The 14425-nt window shown below is 47.5% G+C and overlaps 1 protein-coding gene across 2 annotated transcripts in view; it reads left to right on the forward strand.

Moving 5' to 3' along the window:
• The window catches only part of NUP85 (nucleoporin 85), a 42614-nt gene that overhangs the window by 26132 nt on the left and 2057 nt on the right, over positions 1-14425 (forward strand). For both annotated transcript variants that reach the window (XM_027567566.1, XM_027567565.2), the window contains exons 8-16: positions 1026-1160; positions 1266-1388; positions 1804-1935; positions 2302-2408; positions 12269-12352; positions 12453-12518; positions 12723-12874; positions 13631-13748; positions 13853-13953. In XM_027567566.1, the coding sequence (XP_027423367.1) occupies positions 1026-1160; positions 1266-1388; positions 1804-1935; positions 2302-2408; positions 12269-12352; positions 12453-12518; positions 12723-12874; positions 13631-13748; positions 13853-13953 (1018 nt within the window). The remainder of the gene's footprint in view (positions 1-1025; positions 1161-1265; positions 1389-1803; positions 1936-2301; positions 2409-12268; positions 12353-12452; positions 12519-12722; positions 12875-13630; positions 13749-13852; positions 13954-14425) is intronic.

The following is a 14425-nucleotide window of genomic DNA, read 5'->3' on the forward strand; positions in this document are numbered from 1 at the left end:
GGTTGTCATTATTCATGACAGTTAAGGTCTATAAAGTTGTCTGAAACACTGTATTACTGATTACTGTAATACAGGATTCTTCCAGCCTCTGATCCCATTTTTGTCAGTTGATCAGTATATAACTTTGTTTTATGTATGGTTTTGCTTAAAGACACCTTATTTAATATATACTGTTGACTCATTAACATTGATCTCATGGCCAACAACACTGTAGTGCATGCCTGAATGAAGCTTATCTAACACACATTTTTCTCCCTGTGGGCCATCATCCCTTCTTAGCACTTAGCACTTAGTATAGCACTTCAGCACTATGCTTGGGGCTCAGCAAAAAGCACCACAATACAAAAAAAGTGGCACTAGGTAGATCCTGAAAAAGACATTTGTTTAGCGTGAGAGTTGATACAAGAAGGTAGAGCGCCCCACCTTGTTCAACCTCAGCTGGGAATGTGCACATCAAGTGACTCAGTTTTTGCCACTCTGGACATGTCCACAAGTAATGGTGAAAGTACCTCACGTATTGATTTTGGGGTTACAAATAAATGTTAACAAGTAGGCAAATTCACAAATACGGAATCCTGAATGAAGAGGATTGACTATTTATATTGAGTGTATGTGTGTGTATGTATATTTATTTGAACTGAACCTTTTACGAACCAATCTTTACTTGATGTACTATGTCATTTTCTGTTTTCTGTTTCATTCATTCATTTATTGTGTAAATTCTACATCCAGTGTGGGGCTTGAACTCATGACCCTGAGATTAAGAGGTGCATGCTCTACCGACTGATCTAGCCAGGCATCCCCATTTCATTTATTTTTTAAAAAGTTGGTTGCAATCTGTAATGGGTTACAACATGGAGTTTGAAAAGCATGGTCCAGGTTAAAACCCTTAGACTAGATGACTTCGATTACTGCTGGAGGGAAGGAACCATCACACTTCCATAAGTCTAGGAAGCCCAAGTGTGGATTGAAGAGACTGGCTTCTGGGCCTCTGTGAATGTTCATGCTCTTGTGTGTCCTCCCAGGTGACCATCTTGGTACTACAGGGCCGGCTGGACGAGGCTCGGCAGATGCTCTCCAAGGAAGCCGACGCCAGCCCCTCCTCTGCAGGCATGTGCCGAATCCTAGGGGACCTGATGAGGACAATGCCCGTTCTCAGTGTATGTGGGAGCAGCCCTGCTCTGCTGGGTCACAAGAGAGGGGTTCGTTCATTAAGTACAAGGGGTTTCTGTGGCAATGGCATCTCACTGTGTCTTTCCCCTTAGCCTGGTAACACCCAGACGCTGACAGAGCTGGAGCTCAAGTGGCAGCACTGGCATGAGGAATGTGAGCGTCACCTCCAGGACAGCACTTTTGCTGCCAGTCCTCACCTGGAGTCTCTCTGCAAGGTCTGTGGAAAGGAAGTCTAGGTTGGGGTCCAAGTTGGGGCTGTGACATCCAACACAGCAACAGCGGGAGCATGATCCTCTTTGGACAAGGCTATCCATCAGCTCTGCCAGGAAGGAAGGGCTTTCAGATCAGATGCTCTAGTTGAGATCGGGAGAGGTTTTTTTGCTTTATTGTTTAGATTTTATTTATTTATTTGAGAGAGAGCACGCACGAGAGAGCATGAGTGGCAGGGGGTGAGAAGCAGGCTTCTCGTGGAGCAGAGAGCCCGATGCAGGCCTCAGTCCTAGGACCTCAGGATCATGACCTGAGCCAAAGGCAGGCGCTTCACCGACTGAGCTACCCAGGCACCCTGAGATCAGGAGAGTTAACAGAGAAGTTGGCTCTGGAACTGAGGGAAAATATTTCTTTCCTTAGATCATGCTGGGGGATGAAGCTGCCTTGTTGGAGCAGAAGGAGCTTCTGAATAACTGGTATCATTTCCTAGTGACCCGGCTCCTGTACTCTCATCCCACAGTAAAACCCATTGACCTGCATCTCTATGCCCAGGTGAGCCTGAACTCCCAAGGGATGGTGGTGGGGAGTAGGAATCCTGCGGGCTAAGTCATTTTCAGTGTGCGGCCTCTGAGTTGAACCTCCCTGGAGAACAGGAAGGGTCTTCCCTTTGCCCCTCCCCCCTCCTTTTAAGTTTATTTTTTTTTTAGTAATCTCTACCCCAAACGTGGGGCTCAAACTCAAGACTCTAGAGATCATGAGTCGCACGTTTTTCCAGCGAGCCAGCCAGGTGCCCTTTGTTTGGCCCTTTTTGAAGGACCCCATCACCCTTCTCCAGGGTTCCCTACACAGCAGCCCTGCCTTGCCCCCTTGAGTCTCTGCTTCCGTCTGGGAATTGAGTGGGTCACCACCTTTCCACAGTCCAGCCTTGACCTGTTTTTGGGAGGTGAGAGCAGCCCAGAACCCCTGGACAACATCTTGTTGGCAGCCTTTGAGTTTGACATCCACCAAGTGATCAAGGAATGCAGGTAGGAGTTCTCCGCCACCACCTTTTCTGTCTTTATGTGTACAGTTCAGTGACACAAAGTATAGTCAGAATGTTTTGCAACCGTCACCACCATCCTTTCTTAGAATGTCTTCTTCCTTCTTACTGGTGTCTTAACTTTCTTCCCACACACATGCTGCCCTCCTGAGCCACATGGAGGTAGATAATGGCTTCTCTCTGGACAAGCTTGGGGACCTTCCTGAGGCTTGAGGGCTACTGTATTTATAACAGTTTTCATTTCAGGGATGTTTACTTAAACAATGTTGCAGTAAATTACTTTGATATTTATTTATTTGTTTATTTTTTAAAGATTTTATTTATTTGAGAGAGAGAATGAGAGAGAGAGAGAGAGAGCACAAGAGGGGGGAGCAGGAGAGGGAGAAGCAGACTCCCCGCTGAGCAGGGAGCCCGATGTGGGAATCGATCCCGAGACTCCAGGATCATGACCTGAGCTGATGGCAGTCGCTTAACCAACTGAGCCACCCAGGCACCCTACTTTGATATTTAAAATCCAGAAAAAGCCAGTAAGCCTATTTCTTGGAACTTGATGTTTATGCAAACTGCCTTAAGGGAGAGCACTTCTCAGTAGTCTCACTCTCTAGTGAGCCACGGCCTGCTACCCCAACAGGCTCCAGGCTGAGTCTGTTTAGAGCAGGGATTCTACACCACCCCTCTCCTCAAAAGGGTGTCTTGTCAGTGCATTGAACCTTCAGCAAGGCAGGAAAGGGAGTGTCAGACATAATGAATCAAAGGTACAGCTTGTCAGGAATTTCCGTATATAGTAAATCAGACACAGTTTGGCTTCCCTTGTGCAGCCCGGACAAGTGGGTATTGCATTGAAGACTCCTGGAAGGGAGACTGTTGGGAACTACAGCAGATGGCCTTACTCAGTATAAAATTCACTGACCTCTACTGGATCTTTTTCAGTAGATCTGGGCAATGGGAAGGGATCCCCTCCTGCTATGCTCTTCCTGTTTGAGCCAGAACAAAGCCAGAGCTTGAAGAAAATGGTGCTAGATTTGGAGAAAGAAAACCAGGTTTTGTGTCCGTATTCTTTTCACAGACGTGTAGCTGGAGCTGGAACATGACTTACGGAATCCAGCTGGTGGGGGGTGGGGTATCTGCACAGAGTGGTTAGTGAGAGTAACTTACAAAGGTGCACACACACTGTCCCGCATGGCATCGCATGGGGCTCCCTGCTCAGCGGGGAGTCTGCTTCTCCCTCTGACCCTCCCCCCTCTCATGTGCTCTCTCTCTCTCATTCTCTCTCTGAAATAAATAAATAAAATCTTTAAAAAACAAACAAACAAAAAAACAAAGGTGCACACACACATGTTGTTATTTGGCTTTGTCATTATCTCTGCCTATAATTCGAAGTAATGGGCATTCCTAAATATACTGTCTGTTAGAGCAGTGGGTTATTTCCACCAGGGCTTCCTTCATAAGCCACGTCTGAATTTTTGGAAACAAATCAGATTTGAGCAAAACCAGGAGGAGGGATAACAAAAGGGGAAAGCACACTGTTCTCTGTAGTGACAGTAGAAAAAAAGAGAGGGGTGCCAGTGAAGAAGAGTGGCTTTCATGAATGCCACAGAAAATGGCATCACCCTCCTGCCAGTCACACATAAGGAAGGATCAGACTCTCAGTCCCTTAGTCTGGGCATTTCTTTGTCCTGGCAAGCAGGAAAGGGTCTAAAGTATTTCTGTTCCTATAAATTTTGGAGCTTGGGTTTTTTTTCTTTCTTTTTTTAAAGATTTTATTTATTTATTTGACACCACGAGCAGGAACACAAGCAGGGGGAGTGGGAGAGGGAGAAGCAGGCTTCCCGCCGAGCAGGGAGCCCGATGTGGGGCTTGATCCCAGGACCCTGGGATCATGACCTGAGCCGAAGGCAGACGCCTAACGACTGAGCCACCCAGGTGCCCCAGAGCTTGGGTTTTCTGATCAGGAAGCTACTTCCTACTCTGTTTTGAAAGTGGTACCATAATGCAAGTCCTGGGACCTTATCTCAGGTATTGGAGGAAAGGCTGAAGTATTTTCAGAGAGAGTAGCAGAGTTTTAGAAATGTGCCCTCCTGGATGGGGAAGGATTGGATTTGAGGTCTTGTGAGCACTTGGTTTCTCCTGAGTTACAGTCAGACCCAAGCTAGGTTCCTGGGAAAGTGGTGAACATCTGGAATTGGGCCAGTGGGCTGGTGGTGTAGGGAAGTCTTGTTGCTTTCTTTGGGTGTGATGTCAACTGGGTTCATGACTACCCTGTAAAGGGGAATGAGGGGAATACTTTTTAAAGGTGCTAAAAGGGAGGTGTTCTTTTTTTTTTTAAGATTTTGTGTGTTTGACAGCACAAGCAGGGCAGTGGCAGGCAGGGTGAGAAGCAGGCTCCCCACTGAACAAGGAGCCCAGGGTGGGACTCGATCCCAGGACCCTGGGATCATGACCTGAGCCGAAGGCAGAAGCCCAACCCACTGAGCCACCCAGGCACCCTAGAAGGGAGATTTCTAAATGGGCACCTGATGATCCCCATGTTAAGTCAGCCAGACCCTTTGGGGCAGAAAGGGCAGTGAAGCGTTCTGAAGTAGAGCATATGCCATAGTTTGTCAACCCCTGCTGAAGGGCCACATGTTTGCCTGTTACCTCCACAGCTGAAAGGAGAAGTCGGCAATCCAAGTGCTCATCTTACCTCCCCCTCACCCCCCCCACCCCCCCCGAACCTTACAGCTTCCTCTAAAAGCCAGTTCTGTGCTCTCTGGCAAAAGGAAACAGGGAGCTGGCACACATTCACTGAGAGCTGAGCAACATGGCAGTTTTCTGGTGCCCTTAAGGTCCTCCCAAAATAATGAACGAGAAGGAAACAGGCTTCCTTCAAAAACTAAGAGGTCCACTATGTTTTCCTAAATCTAGAATTTTCTTGCTGGAACTTTGGCCTGGCCCATAACTTTGGCTGCTGCGGGGCGCAGACAGACCTTCACACAGCATTTGCAGAAGAAGGCCCACAGCCACCCGAGCTCAGCTAGGCAGTGGTTGCTGTAGAGCCACCGAAGCGAGAGAGGAGTTGGGGTGAGGGGGCAGCAGTGGCTCCAGTGCAGGGCAGACAGTCCGTTGGAGAGCTATAGTCCTCTGGGTAGGACTTTCACCCTGCTGGTCTCCCCAGCTCCAGAGTTCTCTCTTTTCTGTCAGAGGCCATCCCAGAGCTGTTAATTGAGCCTTCCTTAAACATCTTTGAATGATGGGGCTGTTTGCCTGGCTTATGTAGAGCTTGCTTTTGGGGTTGTCCATCGTAGTGTGTGAAGCTCCAAAATTTGTTGAGATTTATCTAGCTCTGCAGGGAGGGCGTATAGGCCTTGTTCAGCATAAGCTTGTCTTGGTCACTCGAGCTGTGTCATTAGCTCTCTGCCTTCAGTGGTCGCTGCCCTGCAGCCTTGGAGGCTGCTGTATCCCCTTAGGGAGGTGTTCGAGGGCTGCGAGACTGGGGCGTGCTGTCACTGGCTGGCTATCTCGCCGTAACCGTCAGCATCAGTCTGAGTAACAGCAGCTGTGTAGGCCAGATGTCGTGGAACCCCTTAAGAGAGGACCTTATATCAGATTGGAAGGTGAGGAAAAAATTCTTGAAGGAGGCTCCATTCAAGTTGAGTCCTGAAAAGTTCAGCAAAGAACATCAGAAAAGATCATTTTGGGCAGAGAGAAAAGCATGGGGAAAGGCACAGGCAGGAAAGAAAGAAGGCCTGTTACCTGCTGAAGGAACTGCCAACATCTCTTGGAGCTGAAAGACTAAGGGAGGGCTTGAGGTGACAGATCAGAAAGGAGTCAGATTAACAAGGACCAGAAGCCTGTGTGACTCAGACTGTGTATCTTACATCCTCTCTATCCACTCATCAGTCGATGGACATCTGGGCTCTTTCCATAGTTTAGCTGTTGTAGATAAGGCTGCAATAAACATTGGGATGCAGGTACCCCTTTGAATTAGTATTTTTGTATCCCTTGGGTAAATACTTAGTGGTGCAATTGCTGGGTCATAGGGTAGTTGTATTTTTTTTTTTTTTTAAGATTTTATTTATTTATTTGACAGCGAGAGAGGGAACACAAGCAGGGGAAGTGGGAGAGGGAGAAGCAGGCTTCCCACAGAGCAGGGAACCCGACGCGGGGCTCGATCCCAGGACCCTGGGATCATGACCTGAGCCGAAGGCAGACGCTTAACGACTGAGCCCCCCAGGCGCCCCGGGTAGTTGTATTTTTAACTTTTTTTTTTTTTTTTGGTAAGTAAGCTCTATACCCGGTGTGGGGCTCGAACTTGAGACCCCAAGATCAAGAGTTGCGCACACTACCAACTAAGCCAGGCGCCCCTTCTATTTTTAACTTTCTGAGAAACCTCCATACTGTTTTCCATAGTGGCTGCACCAGTTTGCATCCCCACCAACGGTGCACGAGGGGTCCCCGTTCCCCACATCCTTGCCAACATCTGTCGTTTGTGTTGTTGAGTTTAGCTGTTGTGACAGGTGTGAGCTGATAGCTCATTGTGGTTTTGATTTGCCAGTGTTTTCAGTGTTAAACCATATTTTCCTGCTCTCTGTCCCGGCAGCTTCCCCTCACAAGGCCCTTAGTGAGCTGGCCTGTGCTTACCTTGAAGTTTGAGTCACACGACTTCATTCTGAAGTAGGAGCAAGACGGGGTTTCTACCGCAGGGCCTTTACACTGGCTGTTGCCCCCGTTTTGGGAGGGCTCCTTGTCCTTGTCGTCCTGTGTCCTCCCCTCCTCCTCCAGCCCTCTGTTCAAATAACTACTCCCTTTTGATTCATTTTCTATGTGGAGCTTATTCTAGGAGAGTGGACTGTGTATGTGGGAAGGCAACTTGTTTTTATGTCTTGTAGCTTTATTTTTTTTCTTTTTTTAAAGCTTTTTATTTATTTGAGAGAGAGAGAGAGCAGAGTGCGTGAGAACACGAGTGGAGGGGAGAGGGAGAGGGAGAAGCAGGGAGCCTGATGCGGGGCTCAGTCCCAGGACCCTGGGGTCATGACCTGAGCCGAAGACAGACGCTTAATCGACTGAGCCACCCAGGCACCCTAGATCTTGTAGGCTTATATTTGCTCACCTTATTTAATATTTTTCTCCAGGACCAGCCATTTTTTTTAAAGCTTTTCTTTATTAGTTTAGAATGCACGTGCCTGAGAGCAGGGGGAGGGGCAGAGGGAGAAGGAGAGAGAATCTCAAGCAGACTCCTTGCTGAGTGTGGAGCTTGATGGGATCAATCCCACGACCCTGAGATCATGACCTGAGCCAAAATCAAGAGTTGGATGCTTAACCAACTGATCCACCCAGGCGCCCCTTATCTGTTATTTTTGAATTTTTCATAACTTCAGTTTCTAAAGATGGCTTCAGAGTCTCAGAACACGGTACTGACCATCATAATTCCTCCACTTTGGCAATGAAGCTAAAGTTAAAACGGTAACTGACCAGTCACTGAGTAGCAGAACTGAATTTGAACCAATTTGCGGTGCTGCTAAAGCAGATCCATGGTGCTCAGTAAGCAGTTTAGTAGGAGACTAGTTATATGTTAACCTCAATCTCAGATTTGCTGATTTTTATATTTATAGAGTGCTATTCAAAGGAATCTTTTTTTGAAGATTTTATTTATCTGAGAGAGTGTAAGGGAGGGCACGAGTGGTGGGAGCACGAGCTGGGGGCGGTCAGTGGCAGAGGGAGAAGCAGACTCCCCGCCGAGCAGGGAGCCCGACGCGGGGCTCGATCCCAGGACCCCGGGATCATGACCTGAGCCGAAGGCAGACGCTTAACCACTGAGCCACCCAGGCGCCCCTAAAGGAATCTTTTTAAAGCAATTTTATGTCCATTTTCTCATTTTCTTTTTAAAATAGTCCAGCAGCGCCTGGGTGGCTCAGCGTCTGGGATCGAGCCCCATGTTGGGCTTTGTCTGCTCAGCAGGTAGCCTGCTCCTCTCTCTCCCGCTGCCTGCCGCTCTGCCTGCTTGTTTGTTCTCTTTCTCTGTGTCAAATGGATGAACAAAATCTTAATAAATAAATAAATAAATAATAAAACAGTCCAGGTAGGCAAAAGATAAAATTACTTAACATTTTCTAGATGAAGGGGTTAGAGAGGTAGGGACTGACTGAAACTGTGGTCTCAAGGACCATTTGTGGTACCTTTTTTGTTTTTTTTTTTTTAAGATTTTATTTATTTGAGAGAGAGAAAGAGAGAGCACGAGAGGGAAGAGGGTCAGAGGGAGAAGCAGACTTCCTGCTGAGCAGGGAGCCCGATGCGGGGCTCGATCCCGGGACTCCAGGACCATGACCTGAGCCGAAGGCAGTCGCTTAACCAACTGAGCCACCCAGGTGCCCTGTGGTACCTTTTTTGTTAAACCACTGTCTCGTTGGTCATGATTCCAGAACCCTGGGATTGAGTCCCACATCAGGCTCCCTGCTCAGTGGGGAGTCTGCTTCTCCCTCTCCCTCTACCCCGCCCCCCTGCTTGCACTCACTCTCTCAAAATCTTTTTTTTTTTAAGATTTTTATTTATTTGAGAGAGAGACTGTGATAGCGAGAGAGAGCACATGAGTAGGGAGGAGAGGGAGAAGCAGGTTCCCCAGTGAGCAGGGAGCCCGATGTGGGACTTGATCCCAGGACCCCGGGATTATGACCTGAGCCAAAGGCAGACACTTAACCGACAGAGCCACCCAGGCGCCCCTCAAAAAGAATCTTTAAAACAAAACAAAACAAAACACTGTCTAGGTAACCAAATGACAGTATTCCATTGAATTACTGATACACAAAGACCTATGATGAAATTAGAATAATTAAGAGCAACAACAGTATCCAGTGAGTTGGGGTTTGTTTAGGGGGCTGCCATAAAGAGATATCCTATTTATAGGGATTAAGGTCAGGAAGTAACACAGTAGAATTGCAAAATTAGGAAAGCCATAGCTAAAGGAAAACCTGGACCAATGAAGTATCTTTAAAAACCTGAGGGGCGCCTGGGTGGCTCGGTCATTGGGGGTCTGCCTTCGGCTTGGGTCGTGATCCCAGGGTCCTGGGATCAAGCCCCACATCAGGCTCCCTGCTCTGTGGGAAGCCTGCTTCTCTCTCTCCCACTCCCCCTGCTTGTGTTCCCTCTCGCTGTCTCTCTCTCTCTGTCAAATAAATAAATAAATCTTAAAATAAAAACTTGAGCATGATCAACTTTGTGTAGCACATAATGAACTTACAGAACTCTTAGTATTCGAGGATGATTGTAGAAATACGGGTGTTTTTGAAAATCAGCAGAGATAATTTATTTTTTTATTTTTAAAGATTAGTTGTTTGAGAGACAGAGTGAGCACACAAGCAAGGGGAGTGGCAGACTCCCCACTGTGCAGGGAGCCCGACTCTGGGCTCGATCCCAGGACCCTAAGATCATGACTGAGCTGAAATCAAGTGTCAGACACCTAACCGACTGAGCCACCCAGGTGCCCCAGTTTTCTTTTAAGTAATCTCTGTGCCTAATATGGGGCTTAAACTCATGGCTCTGAGATAAAGAGTCACATGCTCTACCAATTGAGCCAGACAGGCGCCCCAGCATACATAATTTTTTGAATGTCATAGATATACACAGTTATTAATAGTTTGAAAAGGGGCACCTGGGTGGCTCAGTCATTGGGCATAAATAAGTAAAATCTTAAAAAAAAAAAAGTTTGAAAAAGCTAATCTTGAAAGTGAATGTTAGGCCAACAAGGACTTTCCCTAATGGTGGGATCCTGGAACAGATGGAGTATCTGAGGATCCATAGCCCTAAGAACAAGGCAGAAGTTTTATTAAATTAGAAAAAAAAAATTTAAGATTTTATTTATTTGACAGAGACACAGTGAGAGGGAACACAAGCAGGGGGAGTGGGAGAGGGAGAAGCAGGCTCCACACTGAGCAGGGAGCCCGATGTGGGGCTTGATCCCAGCACCCTGGGATCATGACCTGAGCCAAAGGCAGACACCTAATGACTGAGCCACCCAGGTGCCCCAAGGCAGAAGTTTTAAATATTTGTCCAGTAATTCAGTGTAAACCAATCCCTGGTCTTTTTATATCATGAAAGCAGAAATTTTTTTTTTTAATATTTTATTTATTTATTTGACTGACAGAGCGAGAGCAGGAACACAAGCAGGGGGAATGGGAGAGGGAGAAGCAGGCCTCCCGCCGAGCAGGGAGCCCGATGTGTGTCTCGATCCCAGGACCCTGGGATCATGACCTGAGCCAAGGGCAGATGCCCAACCACTGAGCCACCCAGGCGCCCCGAAAGCAGAATTTCTTACCTTAATGCACAAGTACACCTCAAAACTGCCTGCCTTGACAAGTCTGCTTCTACTTTATTTGTGCTTGATTTTGTTACAGAAAGCAATCATTAAAATTTCCCTTACCCAAGATTTAAAAAAATAGTCAAATATTGGGGCACCTGGGTGGCGCAGTCAGGTGTCTGACTCTTGGTTTCAGCTCAGGCTGTGATTTCGGGGTTGTGAGATCAAGCCCCACATCGGCTCTGTGCTCAGCAGGGAGTCTGCTTGAGATTTTCTCCCTCTTGCCCTGCCCTCCCCACTCTGTATTCCCATGCTCTAGCTCTCTCTCTAAAATAAATAAATCTTTAAAAAAATAGTCAAGCATTATATACAAACAGGCCTATGCCAAGTAACAAATGGATAATATAACCGGAAATGATGTATGCACACTGACAAGGAGTGCATTGGTATACTTTGTACAAAACGGTGCTAGGGAGCTTACATAAAACTGATGATGTAAAATAGTGATTTCCAAGGCATTAGACACTAAGCGCCCTAGAAACTCTACTTCATTTTTTTTTAACAAGGGCCCCAGAAGATTTTTGTTTTTTAAGATTTTATTTGACAGAGAGAGAGTACAGGCAGGGGAAGCAGCAGAGGGAGAGGGAGAGGGAGCCCAATGCGTGGCCCAATCCCAAATCCTGACCTGAGCCAAAGGCAGTTGCTTAACCAACTGAGCCACCCAGGCGTCGCATGTTTTGTTTTGTTTTTAAGATTTTATTCATCCATTTGACATAGAAAGAGCCCAAGCAGGGGGAGGGGCAGGCAGAGGGAGAGGGAGAAGCTGACTCCCTGCAGAGCAGGGAGCCCTGCATGGGGCTTGATCCCAGGATCCCAGGATTGTGACCTGAGCCAAAGGCAGACGCTTAACTGAGCCACCCAGGCGCCCCTGAATTCCATGTTTCATCAAGATTCAGAAACCACGTGTCTTTTAGTCTTTTTCTTTTTTTAATTGTGTAGTGTTGATGTGTTAGTTTCAGGTTTCCAACATTTGATAAATTATGTACATTACAAAACACTAACCACCAGCAGTGCAGTTACCATGTGTTATCACATAAAGTTATATTATTGACTATATTCCCTGTGCTATACTTTTCATCCCCATGATCTGCTCATTTTATAACTGGAAGTTTGTACCTCTTCACTTAGTACTCTCATCCCATCCCCCCACCTCCCTCCCCTCTGGCAACCACCAGTTTGTTCTTGTGTTGGTAAGTGCGTTTCTTTTTATTCTTTTTCTTATACATTATTCTGTATCCACATTTTCTGCATCTGATTGGATCCCTGAATTTTATTTTCACTGTGACATTCTCCAGAGATTTAGATTATTGGCTGCCACTTTGAGAGTTGAGCATCCTGGGTATCCACTGTCAGTCCCCACATAGCACAGAGAAACTTCTCACTATGTGCTTCCAGACAGATTTTCACTTGTCACTGTCCCTCCCATCCTTTTATGCAAAGGATGTGCAGAGTCCCTGCTCACATGGACCACACTGTCACCCTGACTCTCCTCCTTGCCCTGGCATTTGAACCCACAGCATTGCTCTAAGCAACTGGTGGTTTGTGGCCCATCTGACAGACCTGCTGGATCACTGCAAGCTCCTCCAGTCGCACAACCTCTAGTAAGTGTGTGGCAGCCATGCCAGCCGTCGGGTGGGGCTGCGGGAGGGCCCCGAATGGAGCAGGCCAGGGGTTTTGGTCTCCTGTTATGTTTTATTCCAGCTTCGGATCTAACATGAGAGAGTTCCTCCTGTTGGAATATGCCTCGGGACTGTTTGCTCATCACAGGTAGGAAGGCCCCAAGAGTGTGAGGTGGCAGCACGGTGTTTTTCAGCATGCAAGTACCCCTGGATCTTGGATTATGTTCTTGCTTGTCTAGTTCCCTGAAGGCTACAGGGGTCTAGGGGAGGAGCCATCTTGGTACCAGTCCCCAGGCTGCAGGGCAGCACATGGGCTCACCAGGCTCTCCTGTCTGTTCTTGGACGGTTGCAGCCTGTGGCAGCTGGGAGTGGATTACTTTGACTACTGCCCTGAGCTGGGCCGAGTTTCTTTGGAGCTGCACATTGAGCGGATCCCCCTGAGCACTGAGCAGAAAGCCCTTAAGGTGCTTCGGATTTGTGAGCAGCGGCAGATGACTGAGCAAGGTGAGCCTGCCCTCCCCCTGGCATACTTTCTGCTCCATGCTGCGCCAGCTGGACTGGAGAGAGGCTGGCAGTGGGTGCCAAGAGATAAGCCAAAACAGGAAAATTATCGAGGAAGGACAAACAGCCAGGGATCCATCAGGACTTAGAAGCAATGGAGCACACTGCCTTTTAAAAAGATCCTGACCCACTTCCTCTCTTTTATTTGAGAAGGTCAGGACTGGGGTCAGCTTGGAATTTACTTCTCCCAGGTGGGTTGCTGTTGCTAGCTAAGGCTGGCTCAGTGGGGAAGCAGGACCAGGGGCAGCTCAGGAAGAGCACAGAAAGAAAGCAGTAATATTTGCCCCTTCTCCCTTCACTGTTGAGTGATAAAAACCTAAGTTCTTTCCAGAGGCAGTTGCTTGCTTATGACTGTCTCTGAAAGCATAGGGCAATTCAAGACCCAAAGGATGTTTTTTGGCACCTGGACAGATAATGAAGAAGCCGATCTGTGGGGACCAATAAAATCTTTTTGCCGTCCCTGAAATCAAACCCAGTCACAAAGCCAATCCTGTCAGGGTGGGTCCTGGTGTAATAGAGCTAGGAGACAATCTGTAAACCCCAAAGTCCCCAGTGTTGCCAACCAAGTTGTATTTGGAGCCTGTGGAGAGGCTGCAGAAAGCTCAGAGGAGGTGGGAAGCCTGCTCCTATCTGGCAGAGTTCAGAAATGCCTTGATTGGAAGAGTGAAAAGTTTGTCTTTTCTCTTTTTCCCTGCCAAGTTCGCAGCATTTGTAAGATCTTAGCTATGAAAGCTGTCCGCAACAATCGCCTGGGCTCTGCGCTGTCTTGGAGCATCCGAGCCAAAGATGCTGCTTTTGCCACGCTGGTGTCAGACAGGTGGGTTCAACCACTCCTGGCTTTCTGGGGACTGTCTAGGAAGTTGGGAGGCTGAGGAAGGGGCCCTGGGACCCTTGCTCAGACCTCTGGGCCTGGCCTTGCAGGTTCCTCAAGGATTACTGTGAGCGAGGCTCCTTTTCTGATCTGGATCTCATTGACAACCTGGGGCCAGCCATGATGCTCAGTGATCGACTGACCTTCTTGGGTGAGTCTCTGGGCTCTCGGCCCCGGACCTTTGGCATAGTGGTGGGTTGTGCAGATGGGACGGACTGATCTAGGCTTCTCCAGTGTTCCCTCCTGTTGAGCCCAAACTCCTAGAACCATGTGTGCGAGACTCCGCAAAGCATATTTTCTAACAATTCTCAGTAATTTCAAACTTAAGAGAAAGGTGCAAAAGCAGTATAAGGACTAAGGAACTCCCATGTACACTTTCTCCAAATTTACCATTTTTATTTTGCCTCGTTTATTATTCTGTCAGGGTTTTGGGGAAAAATCTGAAAGTAAGTTGGAGACTTTGGTCCCCTTTCTTCATAAATACTTGAGCATGTGTTTCCTAAGAACAAGAAGATCATCTTAGAGACCCAGCCTCCGAGTGTACTGCTCTCATCAGATCTGCAGTCCATGTTCTGGTTACATCAGCCGTCCCAGTGGTGTCTTTTATCGTGTCCACGTTCACA

The sequence above is a fragment of the Zalophus californianus genome, chromosome 16 (genome assembly GCF_009762305.2).
Source record: "Zalophus californianus isolate mZalCal1 chromosome 16, mZalCal1.pri.v2, whole genome shotgun sequence".
In the NCBI taxonomy this organism is placed as follows: domain Eukaryota; kingdom Metazoa; phylum Chordata; class Mammalia; order Carnivora; family Otariidae; genus Zalophus; species Zalophus californianus.